This window comes from Bos taurus, chromosome 10 (genome assembly GCF_002263795.3).
Source record: "Bos taurus isolate L1 Dominette 01449 registration number 42190680 breed Hereford chromosome 10, ARS-UCD2.0, whole genome shotgun sequence".
Taxonomy (NCBI): Eukaryota; Metazoa; Chordata; class Mammalia; order Artiodactyla; family Bovidae; genus Bos; species Bos taurus.
In genome coordinates, this window is record NC_037337.1 from 76097967 (window position 1) to 76116969 (window position 19003).

Sequence of the window (19003 nt, forward strand, 5' to 3'; positions counted from 1 at the left end):
CTAGGTATATCTGTATTGTTACAAATGGCAATATTTCATTCTTTTTTATGGCTGAGTAATATTCCATTGTATATATGTACCACATCTTCTTTATCCATTCCTTTGTTGATGGACATTTAGGTTGCTTCTGTGTCTTTGCTATTGTGAATAGTGCTGCAATGAACATTGAGGTGCATGAATCTTTTCAAATTATGGCTTTTCTCTGAATGTATGCCCAGGACTGTAGTTGCTAAATCATACGGTAGCTCTATTTTTAGTTTCTTAAGGAACCTTCATATTATCCTCCATAGTGGCTGTACCAATTTATATTCCCACCAACAGTGTAGGAGGGTTCCCTTTTCTCCATACCTTCTTCAGCATTTATTGTTCATAGACTTTTTGTTGATGGCCATTCTGACTGGTATGAGGTAATATCTCATTGCAGTTTTGATTTGCATTTCTCTAATAACGAGTGATGTTTAACATCTCTTCATGTGCTTTTTGGTCATCTGTATGTCTCTGGAGAAATACCTATTTAGGTCTTTTGCTCATTTTTCTGTTTTTTTTTTTTTTTTTAAAGTTGTTTGTATATTTTGGAGATTAGTCCCTTGGTTTGTTTTTTTGTTTGTTTTTCTATTAAGCACAATTTTTATCTGTTTTTTTAATCCCTTGTTGGTTGCATCATTTGCAAATATTTTCTTCCATTGATTCCATTTCTTAACTCTATTGTGGTGTTGGATTAGAGGAGCAAACTTATTTTTGCCCTTACTAATGATTAGTAATTTGACTAGATTCAGTTGTCCTAGCCAGCCCCCTCATCCACTAGTCTATATTTGCCAGGTCCTACCTGTGGTCATGTATGGATGTGAGAGTTGGACTGTGAAGAAGACTGAGTGCCGAAGAATTGATGCTTTTGAACTGTGGTGTTGGAGAAGACTCTTGAGAGTCCCTTGGACTGCAAGGAGATCCAACTAGTCCATTCTGAAGGAGATCAGCCCTGGGATTTCTTTGGAAGGAATGATGCTAAAGCTGAAACTCCAGTACTTTGACCACCTCATGCGAAGAGTTGACTCATTGGAAAAGACTCTGATGCTGGGAGGGATTGGGGGCAGGAGGAGAAGGGGATGACAGAGGATGAGATGGCTGGATAGCATCACTGACTCAATGGACGTGAGTCTGGGTGAACTCCGGAAGTTGGTGATGGACAGGGAGGCCTGGCGTGCTGCGGTTCATGGGGTCGCAAAGAGTCGGACACGACTGAGCGACTGAACTGAACCTGCTTTACCAGGAAAATCTTCAGAGTGAGAAGGTAGAACCTGCTCCTTTTCTGATAAGCATGTTAGGACAAGCCTTGCTTATTTGGATTCCCCCAGGCAATTAGTGACTGCTGTCAGTTATGCATCCCAAGCGCACTGTCTTATCTCTGGAGGATCTTTCCCACATACTCATCTTACATTCCTAGTAACTGATACAGTGCCAGGCAAGTAGTAAGCACTCAGTGGATATTTGTTAACTGAATGAATTAATAACAGTCAGTCTTACATGGAATGCTTAACTCTCCATGAATTTAGTTCATGCTTTTATAATATTTATCTAAAGCTTGAGTAGTAGAATAAAACTGGATCAGAAAGCTTCTAAGTTAAGCAAGAAACTTAGCAGTCATGTATGTGTGATTGAAGGCTGATAGTGGAACTTAGTCAGTGTAAGACAAAGGGGACCCTTATCTGAAAAAGGTTAATTCTGTGAATTTCCTCTGTAAGAACATGGTCAAAGAGAAAGAATGGGTACCTGGCCAAGCAGCAGCTGGTGCATCTGTTGATGAATATGTGTGTCATTTGGGTTGGTTGTAGTAGTGCAAGCCAAAAGGAAAAAGCAAATCACTCTTCCTTTTCCCATTTTTAATAGTGAGTTAATTTCAAAGTGTGAAAACATTTCTGCAGCTGCCACTAAAGTTGGCAAATATTTTTCTAAAGGAATAGTACATTTCAGAAACAAATTTCTCATCTTAACAGCCAGCATATTTCTGGCTGTTGTATTTGCTCGCAAACATTTCAAATTGAGAAATATTTATTTTAAATGTCTTGGAGATACCAGTATTTGGAATTTGACAGCCCACGAATCCTTCATCCATGGGGAAATGCTTCCCAACAGAAACAAAATTGCACATACAGCTATGTTACTTGAAACACTTGACAGAAATCCTGTTACAATCAGAGTGAGATCCTGCACTCACCAGGCAGCACCTGAAATGTCCAACTAGGACGTTTTCCCAGACGTTTCAGTCATTTCAGGATTTGGCCAGTGAACATGCAACCATTTTGGCCACAGCTCAGTAGTACTAGTAAGGCTTGGTAAATTTAATACAATTCATCTGTCTTCTTCATCCCTCCTTTTCTTCCAGAATGGTTTGGGACCACAGTTCCTCTGGAACCTTGAAAAATCCAAGAAAAAAATTATTATAAGTGGAAATAGGCATTTTACCTTAAGATACATTTCAGAAGACGCTTGAGGACAGTTCACTTTTTTGTGGCCAAGGATTCTGGCCATTTGGGGAGAAAAAAACAATCTTGTCAAAAGTGGAAGGAAAGGAAACAATTCAAAAGGAGATATCAAAGAGGATATTATAACTTTTTAAAAATACCTTGTGACCCAGGAGGACCTGAATTTCAGAATTATTTTTATTTGTGTATGTATTAGAAGACATCCTTGTAAAATACACTTTCTGAGTTTTGGTTTGCTTCCTTATTTGGTTATTTAGTTTTTTCATTTTTTTACCCTGTTCACAAAGAATTCAAGATGACCACAGCAAATATATATGAGAAAGAGACTGTATGTCAATGAAAAGTAAAAACAAAAAAACAAGATAAAGGCCAGGGAAAAACAGATATAACTAGCACCAACGTAATTGCTACAATTTGACCTTAGAGTTAGCTCTGTGTTTCTAGACATCCTAAGTGAAAAAGGAACACTAATTATATGGTTCTTGTTTTCAGAAAGGAAAACAATAACAAAAATAATACAAAAACAACCACAAGAAAATCCAACCCATGTCTCCAAGGAAATGAAATATTTCCTAGCATTAAATTATTAAAAAAAGAAATTTAATGGAGGGCTTCCTACCAGGCAAATGAGAGTTGTAGAGACAGTGTCCTCCATTACATCGCTCTCATTTGTTCAGTTGTTTACTCGTTCCTCAAACATTTATTGTGGAACACTTTGTGCCACATACTGTGCTAGAGGACAAAGATACAACAGTGAGCCATACGTAGTCCCTTTCTTAGAGCTCACAGTCCAGAGTCTCAAGAAGACCCAGGGCCAATGGATCTGCTCCTCCCTCAGCAGTGGAATTTGTGAGGGTTTCTCCATGTGAGCAGGAATGACATTTCAGGACCTACAGCCTCTGCCGCAATGCCAGGATGCTTGCAGTTTACTCTGACATGAAATCCTGGGAAGAGACTAGTAAGAACTAGGTGATCTAGGTGATCAAGACAGGGCTCCTGCTGTCTTGCCTGGGTGCAGGGCTGAAGTTATTCCTGGAGTGGGGACCAGAGTAACTGATCTGTTAGTCACACAGCTACTTCTTGGGGAAGTAGCCAGTTTCCTGAATGGCAAGTGGAGCTACCTAATTCCGTTTCTTTACACTGTTTGTTTGGAAAATTTCAGCTATTTATATATAATGATTTTAATGGCTTTTTGAAGTTGTATTTAATAGATGGTGTTTAAGTTGTCCTCTTTTCATTTTTATGTGCCAGCAATTTATGGAACATCCAATTTGTGCTTGTGCTGCTGTAATGGGAGGGGACTGGGGCAGAGAGGAATAAAAACACCCTCAGATCCTGGACTGCTGATCTTCAAGAGGAGACTGATGGTCCGGGAGTGGGGACATGTGGGAGAGGCAGAGTAGGACTATATTCACAAAGAATGCAATTATTGAAAACATGTTCTTGAGTGCAAAGAGTTCTTAAGAATATATATTTTTTGTGAATAATAAACCAATTTGTGCCCTTTAGTACCGTGTGTGTGTGTGTGTGTGTGTGTGTGTGTGTGTGGTAGTCACTCAGTCATGTCCAATATGGACTATAGCCTACCAGGCTCCTTCTGTCCATGGATTTCTCCAGGCAAAAATACTGGAGTGGGTAGCCGTTCCCTTCTCCAGGGGATCTTCCCAAGCCAGAGATCTAACCTGGATCTCCCAAGTTGCAGGTAGATTCTTTACCATCTGAGCCACCAGGGAAGCCCTCCACCTCCCCTAGAGGTGTTGCTAATCCATTGCTTCTAGGTTAAGACTCCCCACTGACTCAGGGTCTCCATGGGAAAGAGGCTACAGGTGATATGTACTTAGTTCAAGAAGATGGGAGAGGGGCAAACAGAACATGACTAATAGAGTGGGTCACAAAGTCATTCCTAGTGTTTTAGGAATGCTTCACTGTGTTGTCTATAAATTAGATCTCTTCCTAGAGCTTACAACTGGGATCTAGATATCTTCAAGCAACTGGACATTGAAAAATATTAAGAAGATCTCACTTACTAAAAGCACATAAACTTCATCCTCCACTAATACATTTTTCTTTCTCACCAATGGAGAACAACTTGCATTTGTGTCTCACTTTGTAAATTTCAACATGCTACATATGTTGTCTCATTGTATCCAACAAGACTGACATTGTCCAGCAATGTCAAGCAAGTCTGAGTTCATTTAACTCACTTATCTGTATTCTCTCTTATTCTAGAGAAAGTTTGAAGCAGTTTGCCGAGAAACAAAATTCAATAGAAAAAAAGCTGGCGAGGGTATTGCAGCAAGGAAAAAATGAGTAAATGCATAAAGCCAGTGGGGAGCACCTTGTTTTCTGTAAAGTCATTTGTAGTTGCTAGATCTGGGCTATACCAGCCAAAATAAATAGAGGGAAACTTTGTTTATAAAAATAACATGGTCATTAGATTAAAAGAATGAATGCTCAGGGTCACAGTTTTTCTTGGTACTGAGACCCGAAAATTTTCCACACTGTGTTCTCATAAAAGGAGGTTGTCCTCCTGAACTCCTGTGTAAGAAGTACAACGGTAGGTCTCTTTGACTGTTTTCTATAATATCCTGTTCGGTAAGGCTTACGGGATTATGCCAGAGTACGTTTTAATAAAAGCGATTCTCTGGGGGGAATAAAACAATACAGTTCAAGTTCACAGCTCCCTGGTGGCTGGACCGGATCCAAAGACCACATCCAGGAATGGAGAGTGTTCAGTCTTTCAAACGTTCCTCCAGGAATATTATTTCTTGTAATCCAGAGTTTTTAAATGCACAGCAGAGAACTTCGGGTTAGATTCTTTGGCAAGAATGTGAAAGCCTATGAGTTGGCTCAAACAGAATCATTTCACAGATGAAGAAACGGGACCTTGGAGAAGCTGATGATTTATCAAGGCCATGAGGTCGGTGGCAGAGCTGGGACCAGGGCCAGGTTCTTCCAACTCTACGTCTAGGGCTCTTTCAACCATTTCATCTCTCCTGTCTAACCTCAGTAGAATTCCAGGTTCTTCCAATTCTACATCTAGGGATCTTTCAACCATTACACCTCTCCTATCTAACCTAAGAAGAATTTATTACAATTTAAAAATGTTTACAGTGAATATTTCTTAATGATGTTTTGTTTTATATCATATTTACCACTTATTATGAACTTTATTAATAACTTATTTGATTCATAATGGGTCAACAGATGGCAGAATAGTTTAAAATCTGCAAATGTAAAATGATCTGAGAAGAGGAAATCAGTTAGGATACATGTTTTAGAGAATCCTCATTTAATTTGTTGTTCAAGAAAATAACTAAAAGTTTGGTCTGGGAAAAAAAATGAATGACTGTTTCTAACATATACAATGTACTTCCTCCTTAGATGTTAACTTTTTAGAAGAATGAGTCATTAACTGTAGAGCTGAAGCCCTACCTTCTCACTCTTTTGCCCTCCACCTTGAAATTGGTGGGTGTAATTTCCCAGCATGTTTCTGTTTTTTTACCATATACATATGTGTGTGTTTAAAATTTCATGTGTTTCATATGAGATACATTAATGGCTTCATAATGTATCAGTCCTTTTGCACTTTTTCTGCCCCTACCCCCCAACATTTTAGTTTTTTTTACAAAGCTTTTTATTTTGTATTGGGGTATAGCCAATTAACAAATGTTATAATATTGTTAGTTTCAGGTGAACAACGGAGAGATTCAGCCATATATATACATGTATTTATTCTCCTCCAAACTCCCTTCCCATCCAGGCTGCCACATAACATTGAGCAGCGTTCCAAGTGCTATATAGTAGGTCTTCAACATTTTAGTTTTAATGTATAACCTTGCTGATACTGGTCATTCATTTTAGCTGTGGAATAGTGTTTCCTTGTATAAATCAACTATAGTTTATCCACTCTCCTATTGATGGGATTCAACTGTTTCCATTTTTTCTGTTACATATAATGAAGCTTCTTGAAGATAAGTCCTTGTGTGTGCAATTTTAAAGCATTTTTTAATCAGCGGAGGTTCACTAGTTGTTGCTCCTCTTATCTGAGCATCAGTTAGATGCTGTGTGCTCCTGGGACATCCTTGCACCCCAAATTATGTTTGGGTCCATTTGCAGCCAGTGCTGATCCAGTCTCTGTGCATCTTCAGTGCCCTCCAGCTTCTTGTGGGTCTGTCTGCTTGGTTTGCTCATGTTCTCTACTAGGGCCTGTTTTAAGCACCTTTCATTTCTTAAGAACCGTACACCATCCTAGCTCCCTCACACCCAAGAGATGAACTGACTTCTTATTTTCCTGAGAAAAATGAGGTCATCTGCTGAGAGCTCCCTCGATCCTTCTCTTCCAGACTTCTCAGCATTTCTATCTAGGGGAATTTTCTGTACAAATCATAAGTGCTTTGTGATTCTCAGACCCCAAATTGGAACTCTGTCTTATGGGGAGCTGCAAAAATCACTAATTCAAATACCCTCTGCCACCAGCCTCCAGTTCTTCTAGCTTAATACCCAAAGTGAGTACCTCACTGTGACAGTTCTTCAGTTTCCCTCAGTCATCAGTCTGTGCTCCTTCCTCCGTCCGTTCACCTCTTCCTGTCTTCACGTCCCCTCTTTCTATTTCACCCTCCCTGTAGCTCCCACTCTGGCCCGCTCTTCTAGAATCCTGCTTTTTCCTGCTCAGATCTGCTGTGTGGCAGTCATCCTGGGAACTTCCCTTTATTCTTTCTCTGTTCTGTATCTACTCTGTTTTTCTCATGTTTACTTTAGTTTTCTGTTTTGTTGGAACACTTCCCTTCCTCTTTCTATTTTACTTTCTTATTCTGTTGGAGTAACCTTTTGTAGCAGCTTTCTAAGAGCCAGAGCATAGGAAATAAAGTTTCTGGAGCTTTGCATGTCAAGAAATGATTGTTTTCTACCCTAACACTTAATTAAAACTTTAGCTGGATATAGACTGTAGGTTGAAAATAACTTCCTATCTGATTTCTAAAAATTGTGTTAATACACATAACATAAAATTTACCCATTTAACTGTTTTTAGATGTATAGTTTGGTGGTATTAAGTACATTCATATTGTTGTGTAACAACCATTACCACCATACATTTCCAGAACTCTTTATCTTCCAAAACTGAAAGGCTATACCTATTAAACAATGGGTTAGCTAAATTTAATTAAAAGTTAATTAAAACAATTAACATCTCCCTCCCCCAACCTCTGGCAACCACCATTCTACTTATGTATCTATGAATATGAGTACTGTGGGGACTTCATATAAGTGGAATTATACAGTCTTTATCTTTTTGTTACTGGCTTATTACACTTAACATGATGTTCTCAAATTTGCTGTCATGTTGTAGTATGTGTCAGAATTTCTTTCTTAAAGTTGAGTAACAGTCTGTTGTATATACATGCCACATTTTGTTTATCCATTCACCCATGTATGAACACTTGGGTTGCTTCTACCTTTTACCCATTGTGAATAATGCTGCTGTCTTGATGAAAGTGAAAGTGGAGAGTGAAAAAGTTGGCTTAAAGCTCAACATTCAGAAAACGAAAATCATGGCATCCGGTCCCATCACTTCATGGGAAATAGATGGGGAAACAGTGGAAACAGTGTCAGACTTTATTTTTTTGGGCTCCAAAATCACTGCAGATGGTGACTGCAGCCATGAAATTAAAAGACGCTTACTCCTAGGAAGGAAAGTTATGACCAACCTAGATAGCATATTCAAAAGCAGAGACATTACTTTGCCAACAAAGGTTCATCTAGTCAAGGCTATGGTTTATCCTGTGGTCATGTATGGATGTGAGATTTGGACTGTGAAGAAGGCTGAGCGCCGAAGAATTGATGCTTTTGAACTGTGGTGTTGGAGAAGACTCTTGAGAGTCCCTTGGACTGCAAGGAGATCCAACCAGTCCATTCTGAAGGAGATCAGCCCTGGGATTTCTTTGGAAGGAATGATGCTAAAGCTGAAACTCCAGTACTTTGGCCACCTCATGCAAAGAGTTGACTCATTGGAAAAGACTCTGATGCTGGGAGGGATTGGGGGCAGGAGGAGAAGGGGACAACAGAGGCTGAGATGGCTGGATGGCATCACGGACTCGATGGACGTGAGTCTGGGTGAACTCTGGGAGTTGGTGATGGACAGGGAGGCCTGGTGTGCTGCGATTCATGGGGTCGCAAAGAGTTGGACACGACTGAGCAACTGAACTGAATATGAGTGTAAAAAAAAAAAAAATCTCTTTGCAATTCTGCTTTCAGTTCTTTAGTGTATGTACCGAGAAGTGGAATTGCTGGATCATCACATGGTAATTCTGTTTTTAGTTTTTTAAGGAACTGCCATACTGTTTTCCATAGCAGCTGCACCATTTTTACATTCCTGCCAAGGGTTCTGATCTCTCCACATACTTGCTAACAGTTGCTATTTTCTATTTTTTTTCTTTTTGATAGTAGCCATCCTAATGGGTTTGAGGTGGTATGTCATTCTAGTTTCAGTTTGTACTTCCCTTATGATTAATGATGTTGTGCTCAAGACTGCTGCCCATTTTAATTGGGTTGTTCACTTTGCTGCTGTTGATGTGGGGGAGTTCTTTATATATTATGGATGTTAATTTCTTATCAGGTGAATAATTTGCAAGTATTTTCTCCATCCCATGGGTTGCCTTGTTACTCTGTTAATTGTGTCCTTTGAGGAACAGAAATGTTAAATTTTATTGTAGTTGAATTTATTTTTCTTTTGTTGCTTGTGCTTTTCGAGTCATATCCAAGGAATCATTGTGAAATCCAATGTCATTAAGCTTTTGCTTTTTTTTTTTTTAATAATTTTATTTATTTATGTCCTTATGACTGTTCTGGGTCTTTGTTGCTCCACAAGCTTTTCTCTAGTTGCAGTGAGCAGGAGCTGTTCTCCAGTTGCGGTGCACAGGCTTCTCATTGCGGCGGCTTCTCTTGTTGAGGAGCAAGGCTCTGGAATGCGTGGTCTTCAGTAGTTGAGACACGTGGGCTCAGTAGTTGCTATTCCCTGGGCTCAGTAGTTGTGGTGCATGGGTTTAGTTGCTCCGCAGCATGTGGGCTCTTCCCAGATCAGGGATCAAACCCTTGTCTCCTGTGTTGGCAGGCGGATTCTTTACTGCTGAGTCCCAAGGGAAGCCCCTGCCCTATGTTTTTTCCTACAAGTTTTATAGTTTAAGCTCTTATGTTTAGATTTTCTCAGAATTTTTAAGATGTTTCTGTCTTCTATCGTCCAGCATGACTTATACAGAGTCTGATGCTCTTCCGATTCTTTTTCCTTGGTGTATGGTATGGTTTTATACTCTGGGAAGTTCTTTACTCTTGCTATTCTGAAATTTTGCAACCATGTGTTTTGCTGAGAGTCTTTAAAAATTTTTATTTTGTTGGCCACTCATTGTGCTTTTGTAATACTTGTTCTTTAGTTCTAGAAAATCCTGCATTACTTCTTTGATAATTTGCTCCCTCTGTTTTCTTATTTGGATGTTAGAGCCACTGGATTTGCCCTTTAAATTTTCTATTTTTTTTCTATTTTTCTTCCTTTTGTTTATTGGAGATGTCCTTATTTAATTTTCTAACCCTTTTATTGATCTTTTAAAATACACCACTTAAATTTTTTTTTTCATAGTATACTGTTCCTGTCTTATTGTCTTGCCAAACTCCATCTTCCTGGTCTGAGTTGATCCTGTCGATTTAGTTTCCCATGGGACATGAAACATTTACTTTGAAAAAAAAATGGAGTATGCACAATCACCTGGGTTCAGAACCGATGTCTGATGTACATCTGATATTTCAAACCTGGAAATTTTGCTTTGCCCTCAAACCTGCTCCAGCTGCAGCCTTCTCTGTCTGGCTCAACTCATGGCCTCTCCTTTCTGTTGCCTAAGTCAAAAACTTAGGAGTCATTTTTTATTCATCTTTTTCTCTCACATGTAACATCAAATCAGTCAGAAAACCTTGTTGGCACCATCTTCAACATATACTTAGAATGACCACTTATTCCTTCTGTTCATACAGCCCTCGTCGTAGCCATCATCATCTGGCTTACTGTAATAACCTTTTCCTCCCAGCATTTTAATATGAAAATTATAAAACATCCAAAAATTTGAAAGAATTTTATATAAATAGCCATATTCTTAATTCCTAGGTTCCACCTTTAACATTTTACCATGCTTGCTTTTTCATTTATTATCTATCTGTGCCTTCCTCTGTCCACCCGTTCTATGATAATCTTTTCATTAGTCTCCCTGCTTCATTCCTTGTCCCATATTTTGTTTCCACACATCAATCCAAATGATAGTTTAAGTCTGGTTGTATCTCTTCTCTGCTCAGAACTCTGCTATGGCTGCCCATTTCACTGTTACTAACTCTGTGGTCTTTTGATCCTAAAAAGGAAAATTGCCTTGGTAATTTTCAGATTCCTATGAAATTGTGGATTCATTCTGAGTTTCTGTGTGATATTTCCATTTGTTTCACTGACAATGGAATTGACTTTTCTCTTGGAAGAAATAGAACAAACAGTAGTGCTTGTTCAGAGGGCTTCGATTAAAATCTTTATGCGTTTATTCCTGCCAAAGTCATTTTCTTGCATTTTGCTTTCCATTTCAGCATATGTGTAAGTGTGAGTATTATAAGCAAGACTAAGTCTAATTTCACAAGGGCTTTGCAAAATTAATTTTGTCTAATAGAATATGCTTTTGCTTTGATATTGTTAAAAATCAATGGTTAAAGAAAGAGCTAGTGAAATGTGTCAGCATGCAGAACAAAACTTTAAAATACATCTCTTGTTATATAGTGCATTGTCATGTGAAGGAGAAAAATGGAAGAAATGTTGATTCTGTTTGCAACCGATATTGATAGCTTTTATCAGCTTTAAAATAAAGTTCATTTTATGGTGTCACTTCTAAAAAAATTCAATTACCAATTTCATTTTTTCTTTCTTTTCTTTCCTACACTTGCTGGTTCTTCCAGGTTCCTCTTTTGTGTTTGTTTCGATCTCTTTCATTCTTGGAGGCTCTCTTTAAATGTCTAGTGATCTTTGGTAATATAATCATTCAAGAGTGAAGGATGAAAAAACCAATTAGTGGAAAATCATAGTAGCGTGATTTGGCATGGAACTGACTTTCCTATTGAGGAACCCAAAATATCAATCTCTAGAGGTCTTTTCTGGAAAAGGCAATGGCACCCCACTCCAGTACTCTTGCCTGGAAAATCCCATGGATGGAGGAGCCTGGTAGGCTGCAGTCCATGGGGTTGCTAAGAGTCGGACACAACTGAGCAACTTCACTTTCATTTTTCACTTTCATGCACTGGAGAAGGAAATGGCAACCCACTCCAGTGTTCTTGCCTGGAGAATCCCAGGGACGGCGGAGCCTGGTGGGCTGCCGTCTATGGGTCGCACAGAGTTGGACATGACTAAAGTGGCTTAGCAGCAGCAGCAGCAGCAGCAAAGGTCTTTTCTAAGGGCTTTACTTTCTCCGGAAAAGGATCCTCTGAAATCCCACCCTTGTGGGTAGAGCAAGTAGTTTGGGGAGCAGGTCCATCTACCAGTGCTCATGAAGTAGGTGGGGTAGGTGAGGGCTTGGAGTCCTGCTGTTGCTGTGTATACTTGTCTGAAATCTTGCTCCAGTCTTGATGTTCAACGCACTCAGTTCCATTCATTTTCAGGCCTGTGTTTCATCTTCAACTTCTGCAGTATCTCACTACCAATCCTAGACTTCTTTGGGATGCTTCAAAGATACAGGTGGAGAAGCTAGAGTTAATACAAAAGCCAGAAATCTTTGGCAGCAGTTTAGGAACAAAGTCATGGGGTCGGGCTTCCCTGGTGGCTCAGACAGTAAAGAATCAGCCTGCAATGTGGGAACTTGGGTTCGATCCCTGGGTTGGAAATATCCCCTGGAGGAGGAAATGGCAGAGGAGCCTGGTGGGCTACAGTCCATGGGGTTGCAAAGAGTTCTAAAATATGACTGAGCGACTAAGCACAGCACAATGGGATCATGGGCAGAGGTGATGGCAAAAGGAATGAATATATATATGAAAAAAACCCAAACCACTGCCAGTACTTACAACTTAAAGATCTCTTAAGGTTTTTTTGGGAGACTGGTATTATGGTAGTAACAAAGGCAGGGAACTTTTGCTGGGGGGATGATGAGCTTTAAAAATTGGATTGTGGAGTACTAGGGCAGAATTTCTAGGTTAAAATAGACCGATGAAAATGAAAAACAATTACTTCCTGAATGCATGCTTTCCAGATCTGTGCTGATTTCACACATCAGGTTTTATAGCATTGGAGGTTTTATCCTTGTTTGATAGTCTTCATTTTTATATTGTCACTAGCTTTTAATTTTTACTGCCAGATAAGAAATGGGCTAATCTGGATAAAGTCATTTCCTGGATTGTAGTAAATACTGTTTATATACTGTAGTACATCTACCATAGTAAGCACTTAGTAGATGTTAGTTACTACTGTAGTTTTAAGTTTCATGTGCATCACTGAAATCCAATATGTAAAATGTGTATTATTCCCTTTCTGTAGCGGTGGACACTGCAGTTCAGAGCATTTGGGACTTGGCTGGGGCTTCCATGGTGACTCAGCTGGTAAAGAATCAGCCTCCAATGTGTGAGACATGGGTTTGATCCCTGGGATGGGAAGATCCCCTGGAGAATGGAAAGGCTACCCACTCCAGTATTCTGGCCTGGAGAATTCCACGGACTGTATAATCCATGGGATCACAAAGAGTTGGACATGACTGAGCAACTTTCACAAGGCCAACAGAAGACTCTTTTAGGAAGGAGGCTACATTTGCTCAGAGTGCTGTTACCGTGGTGGTGGTGGGTGGTTTAGTGGCACAGTTGGTATTGGCTGGTGAGTGACCCTGCTTTGTTGTGAAGTAGCAATATCATATCCAGAGAACTGCTACATGTTTGTTTTCTAAAAGTGTGGTGGATAATTAAGATGGATTATTCTGGCATTTTGTGCTGGTCATTAGAAAAATAGTATCTGAAAGCAGATAGGAGAGTGGACCTTAAAAATCAATGGATCTGGTAATTTGCATCAATTGCTTCTGGTCAAATACAGATGAAAAGATAAGTAATAACAGAATTAGGAAAAGTTAATGGGAAAAAGATGAAGAAACTTATTGCAAATATGTCATCAACTTTTCTTCTGTGAGCTTGTAGGCAGACTGGAGTTAATAATTGTCAGCTGCTAGGACAAGCTCAATATCTTAACTGACAAAAGGGAGATCCTTTACAATTCCTAGCTGGACCATAAATAACATAGTGCAGCTGAAAGAACAGAAAAAAGAACAGGGAGGTACCCCAGGGAAAATGTTGACATTTAAACCACTCTGTTAAAGAACGACCTACATGTACTTAACATGTCCTGCTCTGGTACATACACCTTCCGATCAAATTTTGAAGATGACGTAAAAGTCCCTTTCTCCCCACTGACAGTGCTTTTTTCAGTGCTTTTAGAACAGCAGGGCTCATTAGCAAACTGCATAATAATGGAAAATGAAGCCTTTTGAACTACCAAAAGGACTTTTAGCAATCCTTTCTACAAATGTCTGACAAACTCAAGAGTTTTTCTAATATCCCATTTGTGTCAAGAGAGTATTTTTCTCATTATGAAGCTATAGATATACAGTTTCATAGCAAATGGATTGGAGAACGGACCCTGAACTAAGTAATACCTTATTCCTCACTTGTCATTTCATCAAAATAAAAGTGTTTTTCTTATTGCAGCAGAAATAGGCATTCATCACTTGAAATTTTAAAAATACAGATAAGTGAAAGGAAGAAAGTATTTAATAAAAATCGCTAATAATTCCATCAATTAGAAAAAGATTTCTATTCAGATTTCACTTTTGAGTTGTAAAAATTCTAATCATACTAATCTGAAGTAAATACCAAGATTTCTCTTAAAAAAGAAACTGCTCTAGTGTTTTGAAGTTTTAGAGATACCGGATGCATATTAAGATATATTGCCTAAGCAAACCACAGTCATTTCAAAATAGCTTATGCCATTTATAAAAGCACATGCATTAATTTACATGGATTTTAAAAACACAGTTTCGCATGCTTCTTCTTGATCTCTGGGTCTTCAATGCCACTACGTGAATTCTCTACCTAATCTCTGATGTGTCCCTGAAGATGATTCATTATTTTCCTTCCGAACCCCGATGTTACATAATTGTAACCTTTATTTGAAAAGGAAAAGTAAGGCCATGAGGACTGCATGGGTAGAGACCGCGTTTGTCTTGTAATCCCACCAATGAAGGCGGCCTTTGTGCTCCGCACGGGGAAGTCAGAAGGCAAATGGCAGGTTGGCCCTCGGGATTTTAACTGATAGACACTTGTGACTCGTTGAGTACCTGGCCCAGCCTCATTCCTCTTTCTGCTTTCCCTTTCATACTCTTTCTAGCTTCTCAATTTGGATCCAGAGGCATCTCTCAAAGCTTTTCTTCTCTATTCTGTTCCAGTTTTTCATGAGCCCCATTTAGTAAGTATATTCCTCTCTGGAGATGTTAACTGTTTCTCACCCAAAACAATTACATTGGAAATGTCATCATACCTTGTCTTCAGTCAGATCCTCTTGACCTTTGTAGCATGTTTTGATAAATAATTGTACTAAAACAATATTTGGAACAGTAATCTAATACTTGTAATTGATTCCACCTTCATAGCTTGGTTTTACTTTTTTCTTTTTTCTAAATTTTTTTTGGCCGCACCCCAGCTCGCGGGATCATAGTTCCCCAACCACAGGCCGTTGTACTCCAACCCAGGCCCTTGGCAGTGAGAGCACAGAGTCTTAACCACTAGACCACCAGGAAGTTCCCTGGTTTTACTTTTTATTTACATTTTTTAGAAACCCTAGAAAAATTCATAAAAATTATTACATTTTATTGACTTGTTCATTAATAAAATTTCACTGTTAAAAACAGAAATGTCTGAGACAAATAGTTACTTTTAAGGTCTATACTTTCTTTTTACAAATACTATTTTTTCCTATGGCTTTAAGATAGAAAACAGTGGAACCTACATGCCAGTCTAGCACAGGAACATTTTCTTGATTCTCTGGTTATCGATTTGCTGTCTGTGGTTCTGTTTTTAAGTTTTTTCTCCTACATTTGATATTTTATATTTATTTAATATTGAATGGCAATGAGTAGCTCTCAGAGACATTCTTATTAATACCCCTATATTAGCCTAATAATGCTTACAGGACTATTTGGAGTGAGATGCTGTTTTATATTAAGTACACTGCTGGTATCACATCTGTCTCTGATTCATGTGATGGGATGTGCCCTCTCCTTTGCTTCCATAGCACCTTCTACATACATTTCTTAGAAGAGTTCTTTCAATATGTGTTCACTTGTCATTCTCAAAAGATTGAATTCCTTAAGAGCAGTGCATAGCATATATAAATGCTAGCTGAGTAAGTGAAAGAAGGAATTAATGAAATGTAAAGAGTCAACTCATTAGAAAAGACTCTGATGCTGGGAAAGATTGAAAGCAAAAGAAGAGAGCAGCAGAAGATGAGATGGTTAGATAGCATCACTGACTCAGTGGTCATGAATCTAAGCAAACTCTGGGAGATAGTGAAGAACAGACAAGCCTGGTGTGCTGCGGTCCACGGTGTCACAACCAGTTGGACACAACTTAGCGATTGAACAACAACAAAGCTAGCTATATGAGGTACCAACCTGTTTTAGCTAAGAGCATGAACTCTGAAACCAAAACCACGTGGATTCAAATCTCAACTCCATCATTTAGTATGGTATGTCTACGGACAGGGCTTCCCTGGTGGCTTAGCTGGTAAGGAATCGCATGCAATGTGGGAGACCTGGGTTCGATCCCTGTGTTGGGAAGGTATGTTTATGACATTTGTGCATCTCAGTTTTGTCATTTCAAATATGGGATAATTACCGTACCTAACTCATATAGTTGTGCTTAGAACAGTATCTTTATATAAGTAACTGTATCTCTATACAGTATCTCTATACAGTAACTGCTGTATATGTGTTTGCTACTATTGCTATTGTCCTTTTATTTAATAGCCCTGGCGTGGAATAGCAGGTGCCATTAGGAAATTGATTCTGGAATTCAGGTTTTCTCCTGTCATCATGAAGAAGTATTTTCTTTCCACTTTGGGTTCAGGAGCTTTCGGTATGGAAAGAGGCAGGGGCGGTCTTTAGTACATCAAAAACTGAGGACATTTGTACCTTTATCAATCATCAGGCTGCACAGACTGGCCAGAACTAACAAGGAGCTTTTTATTTCAATCAGAATTGTATCACCTTAGCATAGGAACAGGAGAAGGAAATGGCAACCCAATCCAGTGTTCTTGCCTGGAGAATCCCAGGGATGGGAGCCTGGTGGGCTGCCGTCTATGGGGTCTCACAGAGTCGGGCACGACTGAGGTGATTTAGCGGCAGCAGCAGCAGCATAGGAACAATGTTACCTCAGGGAGACTCTGATTCATCTTACTTCCGAGGATAAAACAAATTAATTATTAATTAATAAGCATAGTTTCTTTGGTAGGTAAAAATCTTTAACAACAGTGATCCATGGGAGAGATGATAAAGGAGCTTTAAATAAACAGAGTAGGAAGACAGGATTGAAAGATTTTTGAAGTCTGGCTCAACTGTTGGATATTTAATGATTTTTGTTCTTGTCATTTTGAAAAAGTGGTCTATTAGATATGATTGATTGTATCTAGCTCTTGGCCTCAGGTTTATTTATTTTTCAGTTCCCCTCCTCAACATTTTATTATGAAGAATTTCTAATACACATCGATGTTGAAAGATTTAACAGTGAATACTCATGTGTTCAACACAAAGATTCTGCCATTATTGGTTTTCTATACTTTGTTGATCACGTATCTGTACACTTAACCATTCCTCTTTCCATCCCTGATACATTTTGTCTTCTTGTATATTTGGTTAGGTTTATTTTGATAAGAAAGTCATCATCTGAATGGGAGAAGTCAATGATTTATTCTCAGCCCCCAGGATAGTAATAGCATACACATACATGAAGCAGTACTTTTAAAAAGTTGATGGTAAGAATTACTGGAAGGATTTCTTCTTCTTACTGGAAGGATTTCTCAAGAGTCAAAGTGGGGGTAGAGTAGAAAATGTGAGAGCGAGTGAGAGTGAAAGTCGCTCAGTGGGGTCTGACTCTTTGCTACCCCATAGACTATACAGTCCATGGAATTCTCCAGGCCAGAATACCGGAGTGGGTAGTCTTTTCCTTCTCCAAAGGATCTTCCCAACCCAGGGATCGAATCCAGGTCTCCCGCATTGCAGGCGTATTCTTTACCAGCTGAGCCACAAGAGAAACTCAAGAATACTGGAGAAAAATAAGGACTTGGGAAAATAATTCAATAAATAGGTAACCCATGAAAACATTCTTTTTCATACAGTATTTTTAGTTTCACTTTGCAAATTACACAGAACCAATTGTTATTGTTTCCAGTAAATGACAACCATCATGGAGCAGAAAAGGAAGTAAGTTAAATGGAAAGTTTTAAAGAAAATCCCTATAGGTGGAGGCTAATAATATAATACAAAGACCTAAGATATCAGTTTGTGTCAGCTTTACATCCTCTGGACAACTTACAGAATGTAATTGTGTAGCTTTCCTTTTCACTGGTAGTACAGAATCCACAATGCTAGCCCTTGTGGAGTTCTGCCCGCAACTCTGAAGGGCCTGAATAGATCATAGGGCAAAATCTTGATTATGACTCAGAAAAGACGGCGTAGTCACTTTGTTCCTCATGAAGTAAGCAAACACTCACTAGAAAGCTGTGATTCTTTTGGAGGGCGATTTCTGGTTGCTGTTGTTTTCTGACAGTGCATGTTTACTGGAAATGCAGAGCTGCAGAGTACTAATGAGCATTTATCCCTTCTATTTTTAGTTCACTTCTTTAATTGAGATGAACATGATATAATCTCACTGAGTCAAAGGATGGCATCTAGTCCTGTGCTTCCCGCTGAAGACCAACAGGTTTCCTTGGGCATTGATGATCTCCATTTTTCATTGCAAGGTAATTAAGATTGGTTGGGGTAACCCCATGGCAACTATGCAAACCTCACTGTCACCTGTTCTCAAATTGTACGGCTTTCTGTCTCTGTTATGGTAAAATCTATACATGTGGTTGTTGTGTTAGTCGCTCAGTTGTGTCTGACTCTTTGCAACCTCATGGACTGTAGCTCGCCAGACTTCTCTGTCCATAGAATTCTCTAGGCAAGAATACTAGAGTGCATAGCCTTGCCTTCTCCAGGGGATCTTCCTGACCCAAGGATCAAACCCTGGTCTCCTTCATTTCAGGAGGATTCTTTACCGTCTGAGCCACCAGGGAAGCCCAAAATGTATACCTATGTCTGTATTTTTCCATTTGTAGAAGCTTTAAGTATACTTCAGTATCTTTATTGCTCTCTCAGCTGCTTAGGAAAATAAGGAATACCTAAAAGGAATTTGGTATTTTGGTTTTTTACTCTTCAGTGCGTGTGTTT

At 39.1% G+C, this 19003-nt stretch overlaps 1 protein-coding gene across 11 annotated transcripts in view; it reads left to right on the forward strand.

The window, feature by feature from the left end:
* SYNE2 (spectrin repeat containing nuclear envelope protein 2) overlaps positions 1 to 19003 on the forward strand; it is a 323751-nt gene that overhangs the window by 34828 nt on the left and 269920 nt on the right. For 9 of the 11 annotated variants that reach the window (XM_024997770.2, XM_010809508.4, XM_010809509.4 and 6 more), the window contains one exon: positions 18406 to 18534. In XM_024997770.2, the coding sequence (XP_024853538.1) occupies positions 18456 to 18534 (79 nt within the window). In that variant the 5' untranslated portion in view covers positions 18406 to 18455. Of the gene's footprint in view, positions 1 to 614; positions 5038 to 13017; positions 13348 to 18405; positions 18535 to 19003 lie in introns of those variants that run through there. The other 2 variants (XM_059890586.1, XM_024997771.2) reach the window with 2 other exon arrangements.